The 25567-nt window shown below is 39.8% G+C and overlaps 1 protein-coding gene across 3 annotated transcripts in view; it reads left to right on the top strand.

The window, feature by feature from the left end:
- The window catches only part of RPH3A (rabphilin 3A), a 756965-nt gene that overhangs the window by 598650 nt on the left and 132748 nt on the right, over positions 1 to 25567 (top strand). For all 3 annotated transcript variants that reach the window (XM_069214805.1, XM_069214806.1, XM_069214807.1), the window contains exons 10-11: positions 2950 to 3009; positions 24653 to 24880. In XM_069214805.1, coding sequence (XP_069070906.1) covers positions 2950 to 3009; positions 24653 to 24880 — 288 coding nt within the window. The remainder of the gene's footprint in view (positions 1 to 2949; positions 3010 to 24652; positions 24881 to 25567) is intronic.

Genomic DNA, 25567 nt, shown 5'->3' with positions numbered 1-25567 from the left:
AATTTTGTGAAGCTCCATTTCACAAGGTACACAATTTGCCAATTGCTATTGCTGCTTGGGTCACAAAATGTGATGTGTGGGCAGTATTCTACAAAACAACCTGATTTTCTTTTTAGGTAGTGGTTTTGTACGGGTGCTAGCATTAGGAGATTGGCATTAAATCAGGTGTCCTACTTGAAGGCGATAAGTTATTGTAATAGGGATATGTATTATGACGGCTTTGTAAGGCAGTATTCCTCCATCACTTGGAATCTGTGGAATGGGTTGAATGGTGTAGTAACACGATTTCAACCCTTTAGCTTCATTACTAACGCTCTGAAAGCTAGAGAGAGGAAGCCTGTTATACTCAATCTTTTTTCATAATAAGACAGAAGTCTCCCATGCAGTCAGTCTCTGAAGAGTCCAATGATGTGATAAATGCCATAATCCTAGCAGTAGCACATACATTTTTAGGTGTGACATGCAGATAGCTTCAGCTGTTAGCCAGAGCACATTTAATAAAGAAAAATAGTACTTAGAGTGGTGCTTTAAGTCAGCCTCCTTCATTAATGGCTTGTTGGAAGTGTTATTTAAATCACAGGCCATTCTACAGTAGCATTCATAGAGAGGAGCAATGACTCAGCCCCCTTCAGCCATTGCCTTTTTGGAAGTGTCATTCACATTTTATGTCAGCCCAAAGGAAAGCCATTTGGTATTTGTAGTACTTGTCATCAAGAGTGATGGAATGTCGCTTCTTTCCCTATCTGTACCATTAGACCAAGGAGACCGTCTTTATTTTAAGTGCTGTAGCAGGCTCTGCAAACAAGCTGGATGTATTGACTGTGGGGGACATGTGCGCTCTTTATCTCCATTCTCGCGTTACAAACAAAAAGAGGAGCACAGGCTTCCTACACCCATCAGCACCAGGCTGAACAAGATGCAGGACATGGTCCGCCTTGCTCCAATAAACTACACATAAAGCGTCTTTGTACAAGATACAATCTGCATGCGCTCTGCTTGCACAACTATTACTGGCCTTCACCTTGCATGGGGTCGAGTCAGGGGCAGAGTAGGATCCCATGCTGCTGCACTGGCCAGCCATTTTCATATAATGGAATTTTCATCACCAAGTATTACTTTAGAGAATTTGTTTTTTCAGATAGTTTGAAATTAGGCCTGGACAAAATTTTAAATACGCCAGAGTAATAGGAGTCATTCACATTACTCCTGTTATGTGAAATTACAGAAATGACACAATTACGCCAGCTTGAGATATTAAGAGTAATTTGAAGCAAAAATCCTACCACAGGAACAACAAACTAAGAAAGAGCCAACAGCTGCATGCCACTGCTGTTCATGTCCTCTAACATTTAATGCTATTTTCTTAGCACAAGATGCATCCTCAAGGCCATTTTGGATGCAAGGGTGGGTTTTGCACTAAGAAAATATCGCTAAATGCTGAATTATGGTTCTCACATAATTATGCATAATTTTGCAGAGATTTCAAGTAATTACACTAGAGAGAATGATGCCAGTTACGCCACCCCTATGTGAAATACATTGTATAGTCTGAAAGTTGTCAAACAAAATCACGCACCAAAAAGGAGAACATATTTTTGCTTCTCTTGCATATTCATGTTATGAAATAGCAGGAACTATAGCTACAATACTGTCGACTCCATTGGAGTGCAGGGCAGGTCTGTCCTGGCACTGGGAGGAGATGGCCAGCCTTACTGGATGACGTTTGCCTCTCGCTTCTCCATAGTCACAGATAGAAGAGCACAGGGAAGCAGCACAAGTCCTGCATACAACATGGCATAAAGTGCGCCAGATACCATGAAGGGAGTGGCCTCCTCATCCTATTTTGCGCTGGTGCCTTTTCCTGCCATCATGGGGGTGCACAGGTAACTGTGGAGATAAGTCTCTTGATCAAGGCTGTATCTAAGAAAAATCACTGTTGTGTTCTGCCAGTACAGATCAGTTCTCTCATTGTGGAAGCTACTTATCTATAAAAGGATGGGTGTGTAGATTTATCTGCTGCTGTTGTTGCTATTGCCCTCCCCCTAGTTCATACCCATATGCCCACTTACTAATAGTATGTATAATGTTTAAAGGCACACCTTAAAATGAATTACCTTACAAACCTAGCACTGAGCTGAACTGTTATCATTGTAACTACCTGGGTGAAATGCAGGAAACTAAATGGGTCCAACCCTTATTGAAAACTTGCATGCTACATATGGTGCAGTTTACAAGAGGGAGTAAATCGCACCACATGTAAGTAAGGGCAATAATGTAAGATCTTGGTCATTGAGTCGAATGATGATACCACACATTAAAATCATGTGGCTTTCTATAGCTGTGATAGAACTGTTGCCACATATTATGGTATTCATGCAAAGAATGCTACCTGCTTCTCAAAATGACCTTCTTCTTGTGAAATTATATATTTGTTATGATTTACTGCCCTCACTTTTTTGCTTGCATAGGACTTCCTATGTACTGCACACCCTTTCACTTGATCTTTGGTCTGCCCTTGGATCATGCTTTAACTGTTTCATTAAACATTTATGACCACGACCATGAGCATTTGGGAAGCACTTTGAGGCTCTTGTACAACCTCACATCATTTGTCCTGAAGAATTCCAGAATATTTTGGGGCGAAACCTGTTGGCGGACTTATGTCTTATCTCTTCATGAATGTAAGATATGCAAGATACATTGCTGTGTATATGAGTGTAATTTAGTTCATTGTAGCTTGGCATTAGATTTGATCTACCCATACTGCAAGAAAAGCATAAAGATCTGCTTGGAGTTAAGTCGTTCTTTGGGTTTGTTGCATTATTTCAACCTACAATCTGCATAAACAAAGGGGATGGTTATTGAATTCAAATATTTTTTTTTCACAACAGCTGTTTCTCATGTCATATGATGACCTGTAGTGTAACTAAATTCCCTTTTATTCTCCAGCTCCTCCTGCTGCTGGCAGGCCTGGACCAGGCACAGCTGGAAGATATCCAGAAAGGCAAAGTAAGAAAATGTGACTTGAAATGGACACTTACATCTTAGCGTTGAAAATGGGTTGTTTGTTTTAATTGCCAAAAAGATTAAATCATTGGCCTGGCATAATCATGCAATAGGCTTTTCTCCCTTTCAGGATACACTTGTCACAGTAAGCACACGTGGCCCCCTTTATGATCATGCCTTTAAATTCCACCAGAACGGATATACAAATATCTGATAATGAAGGAAGCAGGAAGCAGGAAGTTATGTATGATATAGTGGCCATGTTCTCCTTGGTTGATGTATGCACAGAATGAGGTTGGGCCCCATTTGAGTGGGAGGAAAGGCTAGGAAACAATAGGCCACAATCATATGTATGCATGCCTATGTATGTATCTATCCCATCTGCAAAACCAATTAGACGTTGGAGCAGCATTAAGGCTCATCAATTAAGACCAGCATTGGTTGCAGGTCGGGAAGCAGCAAAGAAACTCCCTTTGTCGGCTCCAGACAGGTTCAATCAGGGCGTTAAAATAGCTATTGATCAGTTGGCCCCACTTAGAACTCCCTGATTTTCAGAGAAGAAAAAGGTCAGCTGCCCCTGGTTTTCTAATGACCTTAAGATTCTGCAGAGAAAATACCGACAACAAGAACGGAAGTGGAAATTAGATTTCAACTCTAAGGAAAAAGGAAAGCTTAGAGCAACCCTTAGTATTTATAAAGATGCAATTATTAAAGCTCTGAAAATTAAGGAAGCTGGAAATGCCCCTAGAGAACTCTTTAAAGTAGTACGTTCCCTTATGACTCCTACTATACCCCCAGAATTGGAGAATTCTCAAGAATACTGTAATAAGGTTGCCACTTTCTTTGAAAATAAAGTTTTGCTAATTCAAGCTGGCTTTACTCAATCTGTGTATGGATCAGATTCACATGAGTGTCCTAATAGTTCTACGGACGTTGATAGCCCCATGTTGACTAATTTTCAGCCGCTACATCTAGAGAGGGTTAAAGAGTTTATGATGCGCATTAAATCTGGCTCCCCCAGGGACCCTTGTCCTCTGCACATATTATAGCTTGCTCCCGATTTAGTCTCCACAGCCCTCGTTCCAATATTTCAGGAGGCCCTGACTATGGGAGTTTTCCCCTCGCTTTGGAAGTAAGTGATGGTGGTGCCTCTAAAAAAGAAAATAGATGGCGATGCAAATGATTTTAAGAATCTCCGGCCTATCGCCGTGCTGCCCTTTTGAAACTAAAATCTTTGAAAAACATATTAATGAATAACTCACAAATTTCTCCAAGAATCTGGCAGTTTAGACCCTACACAACATGGTTTCAGGAAAGCCCATAGCACAGAATCTGCACTTATTACTTCATCGGACACTATCCGGAGATTAGTTGACGATGGGCTTGGAGTTATTTTAATGCTATTAGATCTATCAGCAGCCTTTGACACCATTTCTCCACACATCATGGCGCGTCGTCTTTATCAAGCTGGTGTCAGAGGCATAGCACTGAATACTTTGAAGTCTTTTATGGAGAAAAAATTATCTACAATAAATTGTGGAGATTTTAGAACACCTACCTATCAATTACCGTGTGGAGTTCCTCAAGGCTTCTCACTTAGTCCCCTTCTATTCAATCTGTATGTAGCTCCGTTGGCCAGACTGATTCGATCTTTCGGCTTTTTGGCCACTTCCTATGCAGACGATAAGCAAATAATCATTCCTCCAAATTCTTATCAACAGGAAGTTGCAGATCATTTTCATTGTTGCATGAGTGAGGTTAATAGATGGATGAGCCTGAACTGGCTTAAGATGAATGGCGACAAAACAGAGATTTTGCTTTTTGGCTCTAGCAGGGATCTATGGAGTGCACGCTGGTGACCATCAGTGTGCGGAGATCTATCTGCCCTATCAGCGCCACTAAGAAATTGGGGGTTATCTTTTTAGATGCAAGTCAATACCATTACCAAAGCCTGTTTCTGGACTCTTAAAATTCTGAAAAAGGTTTTCCATACTTACAAAAGGAGCTCAGAATTACGGTGTCCCTTGCTCTAGTGATTTCTAAACTGGACTATTGTAATGCTTTAATGCTTCATATTGATAAAACGTCACTTAGTAAACTCCAATTAATTCAGAATACATCAGACCATCTAATATTAGATCTTCCCTGTTCAGCCTCGACTAGTGGTAGTCTGAGACAGTTACATTGGTTTCCGGTCAAGAAGCGCATCATCTTTAAGACGATATGTCTGACACACAAATCCTTATACGTGCGCGGACCTGAATACCTGACGTCAAACTTATGCTGGTATGTTCCAGGTCGTCAGCTTAGATCAACAGGAGCTTACCTGGTCCATGTTCCTCGCACTCTTAAGGTCAGATGGGGTGATAAAGCTTCATAGTGGCTGCTGCCATACACTGGAATTTACTCCCCATGCCCATCAGGAAGGAACATAATATTTTGTCAGTTAGGAAGCAAGTAAAGACCTGGCTTTTTACTCAGTAATCTGATCTCTTTTCCTTTCTGTTTCTACTTCACTCTACTCACTGTTGCTTAGCGCTTCGATGATACGCCCGGAATGTGCTTTATAAATACAAATATAAATACACATATAAATACAAATATATATATATATATATATATATATATATATATATGGGAAGGTATGTAATATGTGTAATACAAGAGTTGCAGTACTTGTATCTATTATTGAGGGTTAAACGAAGATGTTTAATTACAAGATTAAATAGTTGATATGATTAAAAATGATTTCTCACCAAATACAATAGATTAAGGTGTACTGTTTGATTATAAATGTCCCTTCTTGGTTGATGTGGCACTTCACAAAAAGCATAAAGTTGTCCAGGATTTAAATCTAGCAAATATCAGATATAAATTCTCAACTTTGGTAGTCCAGAATAGCAGTATTATTGGTGTCATGAATTATGAATGGCATAGTCACAGGCTGATCAGTTATACCCCAAACTGTAGTCCCCAATTTGCAGGAAAAATAAGCCTGTAAAACATAGTTGAGTCTATTAAGACACTGCTGACAATAGCTGATTCAAAGCTTTAGCAAGATGCTTCAAATGTTGGAAATTTGCCTGCTATTAAACTTGGAATTGGTTGTTGAAAAATTCTAAATGTTTTGTATAGCTTTTTATAACAACTTGTCCAAACGTTTTCAAAACTGTAAAAATTGTTTGATTACCAGTGTTTCTGATTTGTGCAACCTCTGTGCAAACCACTGAGGTTGCAGTTAGACGAGTAGTCTTTATTGCACCCTATTCAATTTTGACAATCAAATCTGCCAAATTTCAAATTTAACAGGGTGAAAAAGGCCTGATAAATAATGGTACATGCATATTCTGGTGTGGAAAACCCCAGAATCTGGATGTTAATTATTGGATAGACCTCTGGGGATCTTGCAAGTAGGTGTTTAATATGGTGAGTTGGTTGATTTGTAATGAAAAGGAAGTTATATTTAGAGCCCATATTTTAATAATTTGATGTAGTTATCTATAAAGCTAGTGTGTCACCTTTCAGCCACAGCTGTTTTCTCTACCTGGCCTATGGTAATTGCTGAAATTGACAAAGCCGGGGAATGAGATTAACACTGGTTACCTTAACAGGGCGACCATCGGGACTGGTTGAGGGAAGAATGGGCAAAGGGTAAGGTAAATGGAGGGCATGCATGTCTCTTCCTTAGTAAAAGCTGGTAGAGGGAGTCTAATCTGCAGTCAGTGTTGTCTTCTTATGGGCTTCTTTCATCTCTGCAACAGCATCCGTGTTGTTGTAGCCATCTAGGAATTTGAAACCCATCTCTACAAAAAGCTTAGCCTTTTCTGAAAAGTATAGCAGTCATGGGATGAACTACACACCAACTCTTTTCTGTTTTCCATGGTGTATATTTGTATAGATTCAAGTTAGAATGCAATTATTGAAACAACCCAATACACAGTGCCTCTCGTGAGTTTAAAACAGGAAAAGGATACTCTGTGCTTAATTTGTAAAATAAGGATTGCCAGAGCTCTGCGCAAAAGCCAGCGGTTTGAGCTATCAAATGCTGCACTCCACATAACAAGGTTGTGTAGTCTTGAATTCACCATAGGCCTCTTTAATCCAATGTCAGACACTCCCTGCCCCTTTATCTCATTCGTGCAGCTTCCCGCTTTCTCCCTTTGTGACTTTTTCGATCTTTCTCTTCCCCCTTCTTTTCCATCTGTGTTTCTCTCTCTCTTGCCCTCTGGAAATGTTTGATGAGGAGAAATAAGTGCCAGTTCCTAAAAATTAGTGCCAGTGGCCCGCAATGTCAACCACTGGCTCAAGTTAAGCATGGAGCATAGCCAACCATTTCAGGAGTACAAAGGCTCAAAACCCATTTCTTGTGGTTTTATGATGCACATTTACCTCAAAATTCAAACAGTATATTGTCAATATGCTTGCACTTCTTTTTGACAATGATTGTGTCATGTGCTGGCAGTGGGCTGCAAAGATCAAAAACATTGATCTCTTGCACTTACTATTTTTATTAAAATTATTGTTATTATTTATTTGTTTATTTTTTAATTTGTTTACTTTTTAAACAAATTAAGCAGTACCAGGAGGCAATACTTGTTAGCACCGATAGGGCATCTGAGGACATGTAATACAGGGGTAGCCTGGAATGGGCCTTAGTCATCAGTGACTCATATTTGTAAGCATCCACTACGAGAAACTGAAAAACACATCTTAGTCTGTATTCATTTTTAATTAGATAGAGGACATTCATAACTCTGATTACTTAGTAAAGACCACCATATACGAAGATGCAGTGGGAAAAACAGTTATGAACGTAAAAGAATATTGATGCAATTTAAGCAGTCTGTGAGATTTGGGAAAGTCTTAATGTAATGTCTGGTAGGATGGAGTGTATTGACTTATAGCTTGATAACATGAAATACCAGTCTAATGCATTGTGTAATGAGTGATGTAGTGAATTGGTTGCTTTCTATGATTGTTTGTGTGGTTCGTTTTAAACCACATTCAGTCTCATAATAATTAAAAAGATACATATAATAGAACGAATCGTATGAATGTGCTCAAACCATAGGCTTGTCAGTGCTGACTTAGTTGATTACTAGAACTTTCAATGAATATTTGAAAGATTATATGGTTATATTACTGATGGGATCACCAGTTTTGACCACTGGCTAAGAATTTAGGTTCTCTTTTCAATAAAATATTTTTTAGAATAATGTATCCCCAGCAATTGTAATGTAGTATCTGTCATGTGAAAGCAATCTCAACAAATAACCTGACTGACTCTGACATCTTGACCTTCAGAAACTCCCACTTTATTGTGGAGATTACATAATGAGCAAAAGGTAGTTCAGTTAATGAACACCATTTTCCTGGATGCCTCCAAATCAAAATAAGTTAATGTCCCACTTAGGTGGTTGTGAGGCACCTGTCCTAATGTCATGTAAATGTAGATGTACCAGATGACCTTGTGGTACAATCGCTTCTTGGGAGGGGGGTGCATGTTGGGTCGGGTGGCTGGGGAAAGGAAACATCAGCATTCCCTACAGAGTCGTGTTCTATGTAGACACTAACAGTGTTACAGTCCTTACTTTTAGACATGCTGTACTGTCTTAAAACTCCTTCATTTAAAAACTCTTTCATTGTAACACACGCCGCTGCAATTTATTATTATAGTTTGTGGAATTATATTATGGACATAAATACCCAGGCATCTCTTGAAGTGAGTACACCATATGAATACTTATCGTAATTAACTCAATTAATTGACTTTTTCGTTATTCTTGATTCGTCTCTCATCAAAAGCACTTTACCAGAACCTTCTGTAATGAAGTGGTCCTCGTTTGTAAAAGGGCCCTTTGTTCTTAAATTCACTTGTGGCTCGAACACGGGAATATTTTGCACAGGCATAAAATGTGCCAGATTCACGAATCTAAAATAGTGAATGATGGTTTTATGAAAGTGTTCACCTCATAGGCAACACTTGTGTGCAGTGTGGATAGGAAGAAAAAGGCCTGTGGAAAAAGAAACAACATTCCAGTCACACCATTTGCTTTTAGAAAACGAAAGTGTCAAAGAAGTGTCTACATGAAGGCTGAGGGGCACAAACGCCCGCAAATAATTTACTGATTTTTAATGAAAAGGTTGGATTTTGTGTGATCCCCAACTATCCTTCCTCCAGACAGAAATTGAACAGTGATAAAAAAGTTTTGTATTTCTTTCACAGGGGAATTAGTGTTTGAGGAAAAATGTTTTAAAATGAAAATATAATGGAATTGCACAGAAGGCTTTTCTCATCTTCATCCTGCCCATGAGCAAAGTGGGACAGGTGCAAGATGACCCTATGCTTTGGTGAATGTTCATGATTCCAATTAATTTTAATTCATTTATTACTTATAGGCATTTTGCATATGGAAAAAAATGTTAATTAGCTGGAATAAATATTTTGGAGAGCAGCAAAGAATAAACTGTCTGCATAGTGGTTTTTGCTAAAACATTAAGGCCCTCATTTCAACCCTGGCGGTAAGTGACCACCAGGGCAATAGTGGCAATAGTACCCCCAACAGGCTGGTGGTACTAGTCACCTTATTTTGACCGCGGCGGTTCTGCCGCGGTAACACCGCTGGCGCCAGCGGTATACCACCATGGCGGTCCGGGCAGTTGTAATCCGCCAGAGCAGAGCTGCCCCTGGGCTTTCGACTCCCCTGACCACCAGCCTGTCCGTGGCAGTAAGCACTGCCATGGAAAGGCTGGCGGTAAGGGGACTCTGGGTGCCCCTGAGGGCCCCTGCACTGCCCATATACTTGGCAGGAGTAATGCAGGGCCCCCCAGGCACAGCCCAATCGCACATTTCACTGCCCGAATTTCAGGCAGTGAAGTGCGCGACGGGTGCCACTGCACCCGCTGCACATCAACATTGCCTCCGGCTGTATTATGAGCCGGCTGCAATGTTGATGTGACTTTTCCACTGGGCCAGTGGACGGTAACACTGTTACCATCCACTGGGCCAGCGGAAAAGTCCAAATAGGGAGCCAGTGGTACCGACAACACTGGCAGTATACTGGCACCCGCAGCCTCGACAGTCTTTGGGACAGACCGCTGAGGGTGTAATGAGGCCCAAATTTCGGTGGAAGTCAAACTCAACTTTATCTGAAGAAAGCCAAGTGATTTGAAACTGACTGGTTTGTTTGATGGGATTTTAAGAGTTAAAGATACTCATTCAGCCTACTCGTTTTTATATAAATAAGTACAAACCTAAGTCTGTCCTATATTATGAGCGCCCAACAAGTGGTTGAGCCCATCCGAGTAGTATATATTTACTCGGGTGAGGAGAAGGAACCTAGGACGAAGCATGCTACTATTAAGTGTGAGTGATGTGTCTTCTCTGAATAAACTAAGATATCTGTGATGTGACAGGTGATTATGTAGTAGGAAACCATGCTCCTTTTGTGTGTTAGCCTTTGAAGGCCACACAGCATTAAAAATATAAAGTATATGATATTTTCATGTGAGGTTGATTAGAACTGTCTGGAGTGACCTCAAACCCTACTATTGGACCACAACAAGACCTTTCTATAAACCCATCTATGGAAGGTTTGCCCTGCTTCCATTATGGTGAAACACAGGGTTAAACTCAGATATAAAATAGGCCTATGGACTGCAAAAAGTGTCCCATATTAGTGAATCAGATACCTAAAAAAAAGTGTCTAATGTTTGCAAATTGGGGCAGTTTTGAACTTGTAAATGAGCTGTTTAAATGTTTTGCAAGGTATGGAAGACTGTGGATTTGAACTTGTTGCGAGCAAAATCTGTTTTAATGTCACAGTAAAAGAAACGGCTCAGCAGACCTTAAAACAGATTGCAGGAGTTCTATGTCTCACTACATGTGCGACAGGATGGTGCAATGCTGCTCCTTTAGCCTTCAGTCATGCTAGATGTAAGAATATACTCTTGAGATTCCATTTCATGCAATAAATCCGCAGGGCAATCATTAACATCAAAAGTGGTTATCCTGAAAATCTGCCATTGCTCACACCATCATTGATCTATTTTGGACAACCCTAGTTAAGGCCCTCATATTGATGGTAGTATACCATGAACTGAAGATTGACAACAAAGAAAGTGGGTGACAAAGTGTTTGTAGTTTGAGACATAGCTACTTGCAAATGTTCCATATATATGACACTGATAAAGCTCCAATTCGAATGCAACAGCTGTAGTGGTAATGAGTCCGATCTAATGATGATGGATGCATTGTGACATATAAAAGTAGGCTGTACTCAAAATAAAATAAACCAGCTGGGATGCAAATTCTTTATATATATATATATATATATATATATATATATATATATATATACATATATATATATACTGTATATCAAACACCAAGTAAATACTCCAATGGGAATATATGCAAACTTTAAATAAACCTAACCCAAATGCAAACAAGCTAAATGTTTCATGAAGAAGCACAAAATAAACACTTATTATTACATCACAAATGTGGTACTTATCCATTTTCTAAGGTTTCCATTGGCCTCATTGTGGGAAAAGAATAGTCCACGAGGGAGAACAGAGTTTACTTTCATAGTTAATGTTTCGAGGACAGAAACTGCATTACAATCAAGCAGCATTTATTGTGCTCTTGTGTAGGTTAGTTTTGGTTGGTTGTTGATTATTTTTGATTGCTGCACCTGGCGCTGCAGAAGTTAAATATTTTTGCTGTCTTTTTGGAATACTTGCATAGAGTTGATTGTTTGTTGGCTATTTATTGTTTTATACAGGAGCACCTTGCAGTGTGTTGAAGTTGCTGGGTGGCGCATGGTGAGGGAGAAAAAACGAAAAAAAAAAAAAAACACCTGATTCCCTGCCACTGCCACCACCACTGTGCCCGTCCCCTGCCTCCACTGCAGTTGCAGGCACAGACTCCCAACCTGCCCTCTGGTTAGCAGCATGACAGCAGCGTTCAGATTGGCCGGAGCGCCAAGCCAGGGCACACTGAGGCAGAGTGGGAGTCTCTGCCTGCTGTCTCCAACCCGGCAACACAGTGCCGGGTTGGCGAGAGCATAGTGTGGATGTGTGTGTGGCCGGCCTGAGACGGCTGGCCAAACATACATGCACACTGAAGGGAGAGCTGTCCACTTCCCCTCTGTGCTCGTCATAGCCCGTGGCACCACCCCTTTTACAACAAAACGATAATAAACATAGTTTATTATTGTTTTTATTAAAACCGTTTTGCTGCTGCTGGTGGGGGCGGGGAATGCTCTTCCTCCATAGCAGTGGAGTCACACCTGTTTTTTTAGGACTCCAAGGGTTACCGGTTAGCTATGTCTTTTTTTGTAATAATTATGTAGACTCTTGTGGTCAATTCTTTGTTATTTGTGGATTATTGTACCTATTACTTACTATAGCGGAAACTGGTGTACTCTTATAGTATTTGTATAGTCTAGAAACATTACTTCATGTCCGCAGAACTTAAATATGTACACTGTAAAAGTACAAGCCCAATGATCTACTTTTCTAAGTTCAGTGTTTTGCAAAGGCTGAGATAAACAGCTCAGCAGTCTGAGGATAGTCTCAGTAATTCAATTTCACTTGTCATTAAATAAATATGAATTACATAAGAATGATGATGTTTGTCTCTGTAGCGGTTTATCACCAACACCCTGTGATAGGAGGATGAGTGTTTGATTGAACTTGAAGGGTGGGTAGTGAGAGCATGCTGTAACTTCAAAGGAGAATCCTGACAATGGATTGGTTCTCAGTACTGGAGCCCCCTATATTATAACTTTCTCCATCTCCATTGGGCTTATCTAGCCCATGTGGAGTGGTATGCGTAAGACTACTGCATTTCTTTGAAGCTGTTTTTAACCTGCACTTCATAGGTGGAGAATGGAGTTGATCTTAAAGTGTGGCCAGTGAAAGCTTTAACAACCAAAGGAAGTCCTAACAGTTGATTGACTCTCAGTACTCGACCCCCTCTCTTAAACCCCTCCATTTGCCTATTAAAGCTTTGCTTGGCGATGCATAGGGTTGGCCTGCGTTTTCTGCCCTACTGGATATTTTGCTAATCGAAAGAGCAGTTTCAGCCTATAGCTCTATTGGAAAAATATACTAATAGGCCAAACAAATGCTATCAAACAGTAAATTTGGCTAGGGACATGCATTGTGAAAATGCATCTAGGGCTCCATGGAAGAGTTAGTAAGATCACTAAACCTGTAATTTACAGTAGTAAAAATCAAAAAATATAATTGAGTGTTAGAAATTGGGTTTCTGGTTGGCAGAGGTATACACCCTATCCAAGTAGTAACAACAATCCTAGTTGGGGTAAGTCAGGTACACACCATAAATTATCCTGTGTTCATCCTCTGGTAGCTTGGCCCAGAACAGTCAGGCTTAACTTATGAGGCAATGTGCAACATAGTTGTGCAACACTTAAAACAGCAACACAGTGAAAACACCACAAAAGACTCCACACCAGGTTACAGAAATAAAGCTCAATTTTATGAATGAAAGAAGATAGATCAGAAAGACAAAATGAGTAGAAGTCAAGATATTAATTTTTAAAGATTAAAATGCAATATATTACTTAAATCATAAAGCGTCAACATGGGATATCATGTCACCCTAGACTGGGGTAAATCCAAAGGTTTATGCTGACTGCAATGGAGTGCAGGTTAGATACAGTCCTAGGTAAGTCCCGCTGAAGTTTTGCTTTCTCAAAGGAGAGCATTGCTGGTTGTGGTCTGCGAGTTTTTACCACAAAATGAGGTTAGAACGCATCTTTGACATTGCAATTTCTTTTACAATGCAAGTCTTTACCACACAAGGCTATACAATGCATATATGTTTGTATTGGTGAGTTTGTGGTAAGTAGTTTATATAATTCTAAGGTAATTAATAAAGGGAAGCTGGGGGGTCTCCCCCCAAAAATATAGTAGCGAACCTGTAATCAACATAAATTATTTTTTTAATATGTAAATTTTGTTAACAATAACATATTAAGAATTCATGTATACATTGTGAACAGTGGGTGGCAGTGTTAAACTGTGACTGGATGTTTCTGTAACAGTAAGCGTGGTAAAAGTGTGCATGGTAGTGGATTGCATGGTGAAGGTATTTCACATGTGAATGAATTTAAATGTGTGGCAGTGGTATACGTTTTAAAATCTGCGTTGTGAAAACATGTGTGGTGAACGAACATATAGTAATGTCATACAACCTGCAAGAGGTCACCAGGCAGCAGGTCAGCACAGCAAAGCAGAGTCCAGCAGAGCCCAGCAGAGTGTAATTCCTTGCACCAGCACACCAGCTCTTCTTCCTGGCAGACTATCCACAGGTCCAGATGTGTACTGAGTTTGTGGTGTCTGAGATCCATTTTTTATACCCAGTGGTGCCTTTGAACTGGTGGAGACTTCCAAGACCGACTTCAAAGAGAGGCCTTTGAAGTGCACAGAGTCCCTGTCCTTCCTGCCATGGCTCCAGATTCACTGCTGGGGGTTATGCAACCCTTTGTCTGGAGACAGGACACAGCCCGTTCAGGCGTAGGTATCAGCTCCTCCTTCCCATCCTGCCCAGGATGAACCATCAGGGTGTGGATGGTCCATCAATCACACATAAACTCTTTGTTTGTGGCTGTCAGATGGAAATGCACAGGAGCCCAGCTGTCACCCACTCAGATGTGTATTCAGAGACAGACAGAAGGCACCAGCTGGTTAAAGTAAGAAAATGCCAACTTTCTAAGGTGACTTTTTCAGCATTACAATTCAAAATCCAACCTCACCATAAGTTGTGATTTTAAATTGTGATTTCCTGAGACACAAAATGTGATGGTCCCATCTCTTTCCCAGCTGGAAATTCCACATATAAAAGGTAATAAAGTTATCACAATAAATCTGTGGGAGTAGTGAAAAATGTATTTAAGAGTTTTTCACTACTAAGACATGTATAAATGTAAGTGTCTTACACTGCACTCTGCCCTTGGACTGTCTAGGGCCTACCTCAGGAGTGACTTATGTGTATTAAAAGGAAGGTTTGGGCCTTGCAAGAGTTTTAACTTGCCAGGTCAACTTGGCAGTTTAAAACTGCACACAGGCAGGCCGGAGGCATGGCTAAGGGGCTACTTAAGTGGGTGGCACAATCAGTGCTGCAGACCCACTACTAGCAATTAATTTACAGGCCCTGGGCTCATGTAGTGAACTTATAAGTAAATCAAGTATGTCAGTTGTGGATAAGCCAAGGGCCCATGTTTTAAGCAGAGAGCTCATGCACCTTATCACTGTTTAGCAGTGGTAAAGTACCCAGAGCCCTAAAGCCAACAAAAACACATCCAGCAAAAAGGAAAGGAGGAAGGCAAAAGGTTTGTGGAGGACCCTGCAGAAAGGGCCAGGTCCAACATGCAGCTAGAGAAATTGAGATAACTAGCAGGTCAGCAAAACAAAGCACAATGAACTCTACCTCAGCTGTCCCACTGATTCATAATTTGAACCCAACAATGGCAAAGTTAAACTCTCAACACCACCGCAGGCAGAGATGCCTAAGCCCAGAACAAAAAGAATTATTGAGCCAAGAGCAGAATAATGCATATGTATATGGTATATGAAGTAGCACACACCTATCCAAAAGGCAGCCAAGTGCTGAACAGGGTCAAAGACAAACATAAAGTCAGAGGAGATTACACTGGGTTGTGGAAGGTTAATGCATTGTAATATATAGTACTCTTTAAGGAGGTGAGTCTTCATCTCTTTCCTGAATTGGAGCAGCAATTGGGGTGGTCCTGATGGATATAAGAATGCTGCTCCAGATCATGAGTGCACAGATGGAAAAGGCCTGCTGTCTTGATTTATTTTTACTCTTCTATCTGATGGTGTTCTGTCTGTGAGTATGCTGAGATCCATCAGAGATGGTGGCTTGTCTGAAAGGCAAGCAGGGTGTCAGTTGTGATTGCTTTGCAAATGCTGCAGCTTGTTTTTAAAATCAGGCATGCTAGCAGGGCAAGTCAATTGAGTTCCATTAGGATGGAGGTGATGTGGTCATACTTGTTCAAGCAACACAAAAACATGATTGCCGGAATGCTGAATATTGTCAAACATTCATCCCCATTTACAGATCTGGGTTTAATCCATCTTTATTTTGCTCACAATGCCATTCCAGTTTGGACCCATCCATAGGCAAATCAGCCTTGTTCAAGCCCTGGATGAGATCATCTGCAGCATATAGGATGCCCCTAAGAGGTGCCAGTGTGGAGTCTAGGAGGCCACGGATTAGGGCATTACCACCATGCAAATTCAAGAGAGTAAGGGCTTCATCAGCAGTTCTGAAGTCGCTTTATGGAAAAAATGGTTAGAGTTTCTTTATGAGAGAGATCTAGGATCAGGCCAGCTGTTCTTTTTGGTGAAGTGTTGGAGTAACGTCCAGAGTTAATCCAAGTGACTTTGCATATGATGAAAGTTAGGGTTCAAAGCCATCAAGTTTCATGTCATTAAGCCAAGTGTGTGCTGTAACCTGTTCATTGTCCTTGGCAAATAACAGGAATTCTGTCTTGGGTGAGTTGAGCTTCACATAGACACTGGGCATACAGGTATTGAGGATGTTCAAGCAGCATTTGAGGCGTTGGATGTCTGGAGCAGAGGAGACTTTCAAGCAGAGATGTATATCATCAGCAGTAATGTATAATGAAGGAACATTCAAATAGGCCAAGCCATTGCATGCACCATCCAAAAATGTAATGAGCCTTGCAAGAATGTGAAAATTAATTGACACATTTTAAACATGAGAGTATCAGATGTAGAAATGAGCATGGTAATGGCAATAACATTTGAGTGTTGGAGAAGAAAAGTAACAAAAAGCTCTGAAATGACAATCCCTACAACGTTGTGATCAATTTATTAGAGAAATGAAAACAACCAAATACATTTTAATGATTTGTTGATCATTTGGCTATATCTTCGAAAGAGCAGTATTGCTAAAAAATCTTTATTAATTGTATCAAATTACTCTTCTTTTATTCTATGCCAGTGCTCAGGGCCATTGTTTCTTTTAATATTATATCTAGATTTTTTTAAAGGGAAAGAATGGAGGTGAAATCACCGGGTTGAAGTTTTTGTTTCCATTAAGTGGTGATCTAATTGTGACAGCTAAGGATGAATTGAAGCTGGTTGTCCTATTGTTAAGTACTAAAATCTCCCTGTAATGTTGCTGAAAAAGAATATTTATCGCCATTGATGCAATCGAAATCTACAAAACTAATGGAATTCTTATAAAACAATGGGATACCAGCCAGGTCAGCAAAGAGATCACAAGGCCAAAGGGCAGCAAAAGGGATCCAACTTAAGACGTGTATTCCTTCACGTTATTTCACCTAATGAATTGTGCTTTTATGATAAGCTTGAACATATATGTTCCTTTCCTTTAAATCAACTGAATGTTATATGAAATGAGAGAAAAGAAGGTAAGGAGTACATTTACTATTCAAACACTCAGACACCCTAAAATTCTTTTGGTTACATTTTTAAAATAATTTCAGACACCCTAGAATTCTTTTGGTTACATTTTTAAAATAATTTCATGGAAATGTTTTGGGTTCAGAAGGTAATGGAAAATATGTCCAGAGATGCCAGCATTTATTAACCAAAGTATTATGATGTTACAAGAAACATGGTTAACCATCCTCTTAATGTTGCCTGTGCTTTTGATTTTAAATAAGGAAACTAATTGTGCATGGTGTGGTAGAACAATTAGTCGATTTACCAACTTGGTAAGTGATAATTTGAATTGCAGATATATGTAATTGATTTAGCCACAGAAATATGTTGGCTATAAAAATAGTCTTTGATGTTAAGACCGAGGTAGTATCTTTTTTTAATGTTTATCTTAGCTTATCTTATCTGCATGTTGTGTAGAAACAAAAAGTGAGAATTTGAAGCAAGCAGTAGAAAATATTAGGCCCACTAGACAGAAGACAGTGATTACATTTTGTGGTGATCTCAACACCAGGATAAGGGAAGAGTCAGAGTATTCATCGAATTCTTCACCTGTATTTGGACTGATATCAACTTTTCCTACACATATCTCAGATGCAGCAAGATGCATAAGAGTTAAGATTCTTGTATATTAGTTTGGCTTGCTTATCTTTTTTTTTATCTCTAATGGACGAGTTGTAATAGCTCATCCTGCTAGGTGAGCATACATCAAGAGGGAGCAACAGTGCCCTATTGATTATAAACCAGTGAACAGCTGTGCAGTTAATGATTTAGTAACTGTTTTTCATGGACAGTAATGATCATCTGGCCATTCTGGTAACTATTAATTTGAATTCTATTTTTTAACAAAATCATTGAAATATAATTGCCAACACAGATTATAGAGGTGCATATATTCGAAGGGAAATAATTAAAAACCAATGTGATAATGTATTACACTGAGCCTCAGTGGATAAATAATTTATGTCTGCACCCCCCTTAAGTGATTCTAGTATAATGCACAGTAACTTTGCATACAACCCTTTTTTTTTTACTCTAAAAACACAGATTATGATTTGATGAGAAATGTTTCAGTGTTAGGAAGGGTGTTCAAAGATTAATAAGAAATTATATTAAACACCTTCCCTCCTGACATTAGTGAGATATAAGCAGGAACTGAGGGAATATAAATGTCTGCTCAAAAGGAAGAAGAAGGCGGATATTGTTAAAGCCTGGGAAATAATAGATTTTCTCATGAAGAAGAAAGTTATTGTAGATTTTGGATGTTACTAGAAATTTGGGCTTTTTCTAGTGAGGCAGAAATTACATCTGATATAAGTGAACACAATATATTGTACATGTTTGTCCAAGGCCATCTGACATTGAGACGCAGAGTGTATAAAGCATGGATGTACTCTAAAGATTACCTTGAATACAACCTGTGAAATAAAAACAACAATCAGCCAAAGTTAAGCACCAGACTAGATAAAATCCCAACTTTATCTTCAAATAGCATCCATTGTTAAGCCTTGGCTTTTTTATCCACACTTTATACATGTTGAAAAATTGTTAAATGCCAACCCAGAGGAGACTGTGGTCAAACCAATGTTTAAAAAATTGTGGGAGCTTAAAGGATCCTTATGCCTCTTGGCTTATTACTGTGGTTAAAACTATGCTTAAAAAACTGTGGGAACTTAAAGGATCCCTACGCCTCTTGGCTTATTTCATTATCAGATTCGTAATCATAAATATTTGCAAAGCTTGTCATAAATAAAGTCATTCTAGGAATACTTTTGATCTGAAACTTTGATTCCTCTTGAGAAACCTTTGGCCATGTCTTGGCACAAACCATCAGATATTCACCTTGAGGTATTTAATGTAAACGATCACAATTGAAGGTAACATCTTTGCTTGTTTTGGAGACTTTCACACTTCATTTGAATAGTATTTGGACACTAAACCAGGGGCTAGTGTTTGGCTAGTCTTCCAGGGTTTACCTCACAGAAGGATTAGAAATAGGAAACATCCTTAAGCAAGGTTGTGTTTTAGCTCTTTTATAATTTACATTAGAAGATATGTATTCTTATTGAAGTTAAAGGAAATACAACAAAGGGTAATGCTCTACTTAACTACCAATGTTATTAAAACTCAAATAGTGCAATTAACAAGTATTAGCTATATGGCTATAACACATTATGCTTTTTTGAAATGATCACCATGCTGCTGAATTTCCTTTGAATGCCCATAGCATATGCAGATTCAATCAGTTATAGGGGGATTAATACTACATTGAGAATAAATGTTTATTCACGGAAAATAGTCCTGATTAAATGATATGGGGCAGCACACTTAATTATGAAACTTGTGGCTCCACATAAGGACATACAAAATAGAATAATAAAGAAGGTATTATGTAATCTAAAGCAGTACCAGTAGAGGCTCTTAGGTTGAATTATGGCACCATGAGTTTTGAACTAGGACTCATTATCAGGAATAAAATTGATTAATTGATTATTCAACAGAGAGATTTAGTCAGTTGTCCTTTCTGTTGAAGGGACATCTTTGAGTCTGAAAAGAAGACGATTATTAAAACTAAACCCTACATAATGAACCTGTCTGGTAAATATGTTGTATCTTGTTATGAAAATGCAGTCAAATGGAAACCTTTATAATTTTTAAAAGGAGTCAGTGGAGCAGTTATCATCTACTATAAAAGTTACATATTGTCTAAATACACTGTTGCATGTTATTGAGTTCAGAATGCAGCACTGTGCTTTAAGGGTTTTGCTTTTTACAACCCACTGTGTGGTCGATAGAGGAATTATGTTATTGTGGCTGTGGTAATCGACTTATCACTTTAAGATAATTGGGAAGTCAAATGAAACAGCTTATAGGTTTAGTTGTGTATGGACTGAGAAACCCTAATGGGTTGATCCATCTATTTTTACTGTGTCCATTTGAACTACTTTTTATGTTGGAATCATATAAGATTTCCAATGGTATATCGAATTTTATTTAAAAAGCTTGTAAAAAAAACAGTTTTAAGAAAATTGTTTTCATTGATGAATATATTTCATTCTTGTATATGATGTTAATATGGACTGAATATGAATTGAATAGGAATATATCCATGTCTTAGCTTCGTGAACAGTGCATAATCATAGTACTCACTTATGCATTCCCTTGGGAACTATTTCTAACTATGAGATCAGTGTACTTGGGAAGGATATATGTTAATCACTAACCTTTGGGGAGTACTTACCAAATACCAAGCCACAAAATAAAGAGATAAAAATGTGAATATGTCTGCAAATATTTACTCCAGTGGCCACTTAGTCTCACAACAAAAGACTTGTGTTTGCTATTTGCATTAATGTATGAAAGTAAAAATTTTAAATAGTGTGCCATACCACACCTTTGCCATTACTAGGTAGTGAAAATAACAGCTTCTACTATTACCTAAGAAGTAATGGTACACAATTTACCAATCTCAGAACGATGGAATGCAGAGCCTCTGTTGGAAAACGGCCCTTTCTGAAGAGTCAGCCCAAACTTTTTGCCTTCCTCCTCCTTTTTTTCTGACCTCGTTTTTGTTGACTTTAGGACTCTAGGCACTTTACAGTTGCTAACCTGTGCTAAAGTGTATGTGCTGTCTCCCTAAAAGATTGTGACATTGACTCATACCCAATTGGCATATTTAATTTAATTGTAAGCCCTTAGTAACGTGCACTACATGTGCTCAGGGCCTATAAATTAAAGGCTACTGGTGGGTCCGCAGCACTGATTGTGCCACCCACATAAGTAGCCATTTAACCATGTTGCAGGCCTGCTAAAAAGGCCTGTGTGTGCAGTTTCACTGCCACTTTGACTTGGCATTTAAAAGCACTTGCCAACCAGGTAACCCATACGGCAGGGTGCTATGTAAGTAAATGGCAGGACATGTGCTTGTAAATTTCACATGCCCTGATAGTGAAAAACTCCCAAAGTCGTGTTTCACTATTGTGAAGCTTGCTCCTCTCATAGGCCAGCATTAGAAATTCCCTTATATACTTTTAAGTGGTAATTTCTGATGTGGAAAGAGTGGCATCGTCATGTTTAGTATTGTTGGAATGGTAGTGAGAAATCCTGCTTACTGGGGATGTTTATTTAACATTACTATTTTAGAAATTCCACTTTTAGAAAGTAGGCATTTCTCTGCACTAACTGCTCTCTGTGCCTTACAGGTTGTCTCCAATCTACATCTGTTCTGTGTTGGTTGACAGCTCCCCTTGTGCATTCCACCCAGACAGCCATAAACATAGGACCCATAGCTGCTTCTGCATACTGATAGGTCTTCCTGGCCCGGAAGGGTGGAGGGGCTCTCACTTACACTTCAAAGGCTAGTGACCTAACCCCACACAAAGGACTGATAATTCCCCACAGATCTCCTGGCAGACAGGACTGGGCTAAAAGGGGAACTGGTGCTCTTCAAAACCACTCTTTGAAGTCTCCTCCACTTTAAAGGCACTTTTGGGCATATATGCTGGGTCTGTGACCCCCTAAAATCAGACACTTCTGGACTGCAGGGCTGCCCAAAGGACTCAACTGGACTGCTTTTCTGGAAGGACGGCACTTCTGCTTGTTTCCCCGCTGCCTGCTGCTGCCTACTCTGCTAGAAGGAATTTACCTTCCCACCACAAGTGATCTCAAAGGGCTTTTCAGCTTGCCTCCTGTTAGGTCTCAGGGCCATCAAAGACTTCACCTAAAGGAGAATAACCATGCCTCAATGCACCACAAAAATCATTGCAGCGCTTGTCTCACAGCTGCAAAATTAGTGCAACACCTGCAGAATCGATGCAGCGCCTGTTTCGTACCTAGAAAATCGATGCAGCGCCAGCAGAATCATTGCAGCACCTGTTTAACCACCGTTCCCTCATCACAACGTGTCTGGATTTTCCACATATCGTTCCTGGGTGTCAATTTCTCATCAACCTCACACCGCAGTAAGGAACTGAGGCTGGCTGTCTGGAAATGGACGCATTGCCTTTCCTGCAAGGAAAGAATCCCCTGTCAGTTAGGAACCAACACATTGTCTCACCTGTGAGTAAAGAATGGACACATCACCTACCCTGTGCAATAAGGAACCCACATATTGCTTTGGTTTTCTGGCACCTCACCTACCCTGTGGCCAGCATCATCTTTGTTTTTGACGCATCCCAGGTCGTTTATTCTAAAAAGATACATCCAGTGATTCCTATGGATTAAGACCTGCTTAAACCTCTAAAAAGTGAGATCTCGACCTGTGAATATTGGACCTTTGTCATTTTGGTCTTGTTTTATTCTCATAAAAAAAAAAATCTCAACTGGTGTGCTTTTTGTGGTGTTTTTATTGTGTTACTGTATACGTTAATGCTCAAATACTTTACACATTGGCTTCTAAGTTAACCCTGCCTGCGCCAAGGTATCAGAGAGTGAGCACAAGATAATTTAGGTTGCGTTTTGACTTACCCTGACTAGAAGTGTAGTCCCTACTCGGACAAGTTGCATACCTCTGCCAACCAGAGACCCAGTTTTTAACAGTCTCCATTTTTAGGATTCAATTTTGTGCCAGCAGATGACTACAAGTTCCACTGATAAGCAATTACCTCACTAAGCCTTCCCTGGAGATAATGATTCTCCTTCGAATGGTTACTTAAACTTCAGCTAGTGATTGTTTTCACCTTCAGCATACTTCAAGTAATGTGTATTTATCAGTGCCCTTTTAAAAGATAGCTCTATGTGCAGCAGAAAATATCACAAAAGATGTTAATTCCCAAAGCGAGTGGTTTCACATGAAAAGAACATCCAAGTCCAAGGATGCATCAGCAGTATAGGTCCCAATGTCTCATTGGCCAAAGACATGTTGAAATTGACAGTATGGTACTACCTGTGTCATACATTGTAGACTATCTCCTTAGTGCATCTGTCATGCATATGGAAAATGTTGTGTCAAAAAGGCCATCCATTATTAATCACATTGGCCACAACTATATAATGTGTATCACATGGTGTGCAAACTCCTGCTGTATTTATGGTTTAGAAAAGCTTCCAACTGAATTCCTTTCAATGTGATTAAGTCATTTAACTCATGTTCATATAACTCATCACTTCCCTTTATAAACTGGTGATTGTGATAAAGCATAAGGAGCTGAGGGGTAGACATACAAAGAAACTCATTTAGCAAGTCAGGAAAGCTTTTCCAACTCACAAAATGAGTTTAGTGACCCATATTGAATCACGATTAGGAAAGGGCATATTGAAGTGTTCCCTCCTGATTGTGATTTCAATGTTTCATATTTCAATGGTTTGCAATCACAATTACAGACATAAACCACTGATCAGTTACCAGCATCACCTCAAAGAAGATGGTAATTTATTTACAAAGGTTGCATTCTCCCAGGGACAGTTTCTCAGAGGGACACCTTGCCCTTTGTGAATGGTACTGTGTGTACCCAGGAAGGGCAGGCTGTGATCTAGGGGACCAGTGCCTCCTACCCTTACGTTTTCCATTTTTTTTTCAAATCGCATGAATTCCTTTAAGGAACATGGGCTGCTTTAAAAAAAAATCAAATAAAATATTGGTTTTCCAATTGGAGATGCAAACCCAGAGTTGGCGTTCTGCTGTTCCTTTCAGACCCCCATACCTTTTTTTTTTTTACTTATTTAACAATCAGAGGGGGATCTCGATTAGTTCTGTGACCACCTGCTACTGGACGTGTAGTGAAGCAACCTATTAGTAGATAGGTAACATCACGAAATGGGAGACAGGACGCAACAAGTCGCAGCACAATTTGCACCTACTTTTTATGAGCTGTCTCTTAGTAAGTCTGCCCCTAAATGTAACGTACCGACTCTACTTAATACAGTAAACAATACAAAAGTCATGTGGGTACAGGAGGGTTGATAAGAAGGTTTTAGGCACACAATCCAGCGGCATTTAAGGCTGTGGATAAAACCATGCTGACCTTTCATCTCCGAAATGTCAGTGTTCTGCAAACACCCAGCAAACTTTCAGGTGGCTGGGTACCACATGGGACTGATCGCAGCTGGCATTACAGTCCTACCGCATGATTGCAACATGGCTCTGCTGTCAAAATGATTCGCCGGCTTTCTTCCTTTGTTTGATCGTAGACTGCTTTGTAAACACGGTTTCCTGTTTCTTTAGTGAGCCAGCCTGCCGCTCCAGCGCAGGCAGATGTGAACTACTCAGCCGCGGCGCCAAGGGACGAGAGAGGCGGTGGGTACGCGGCACCTGCAGCCAGAGAAGAGAGGGTTTCACGCCAGCCCGCACCGCTGACATCAGCTGCGTCTGTGCCCGCTCCGGCTTCACGGCAGCAGCCACCAGTGGATGAAGATGAAGACGAGGCCAACAGCTACGACTCTGATGAATCAAGTATGTGACGTGACACACTTCTACTACAAACGGTGTCAAAGATTCTATATCAGTACTGCAGTTATTTTACATTAGTACTTGGTGGTTTTTGATGTAGGTGAGAGCCCCTATGGGCAAAAGAGTTTAACACATTCCATGCAGGAACGAGTCGTTTTGCGTGTATTTATTTATTTATTTATTTTGTGGTTTTATGTAGTGCTTAGAAGGCCAGGTGGGCACCGGAGCACAATACATATCAAGGAAGAACAAAAAGCGAAAAAGGATCAACGCACCATTGCATTGAATGTATTTACTATTTTCTTCTATCTACTGCTTACAAGGGAAGGTGGGCACAGTAGCACAGTACTTGTCAAGTAGGAACACCAGTAAGCACATTGGAAATAAACATGACAAAGAGTAGTAAAACACACAGTTACATTTAGGGGTAGGAAAAACGACCTGGACAGTAAAAGAAAGTGAAATTAAATTTTATGGAAAGGTTAAAAAAAAGGTGGTATATATTGTGCTTAAAAATGACACGAGGAACAATCATCGAAAGCTATGATCCTTGTTATATTAAATGACATAGTGGGAATTGTTAATGGCCCTCAATATATCAACCTTTCAGCATAACACATGAATAGTCAGCAAAATCATATTTTGGTGCTTTTTATCTACACCTATTGCATTAATGTTAATTGTGGAAAT

The sequence above is a fragment of the Pleurodeles waltl genome, chromosome 11, assembly GCF_031143425.1.
Source record: "Pleurodeles waltl isolate 20211129_DDA chromosome 11, aPleWal1.hap1.20221129, whole genome shotgun sequence".
Lineage (NCBI taxonomy): Eukaryota > Metazoa > Chordata > Amphibia > Caudata > Salamandridae > Pleurodeles > Pleurodeles waltl.
The sequence above is the reverse complement of the archived record's forward strand: the minus strand, read 5'-3'. Positions and strand labels throughout refer to the sequence as shown.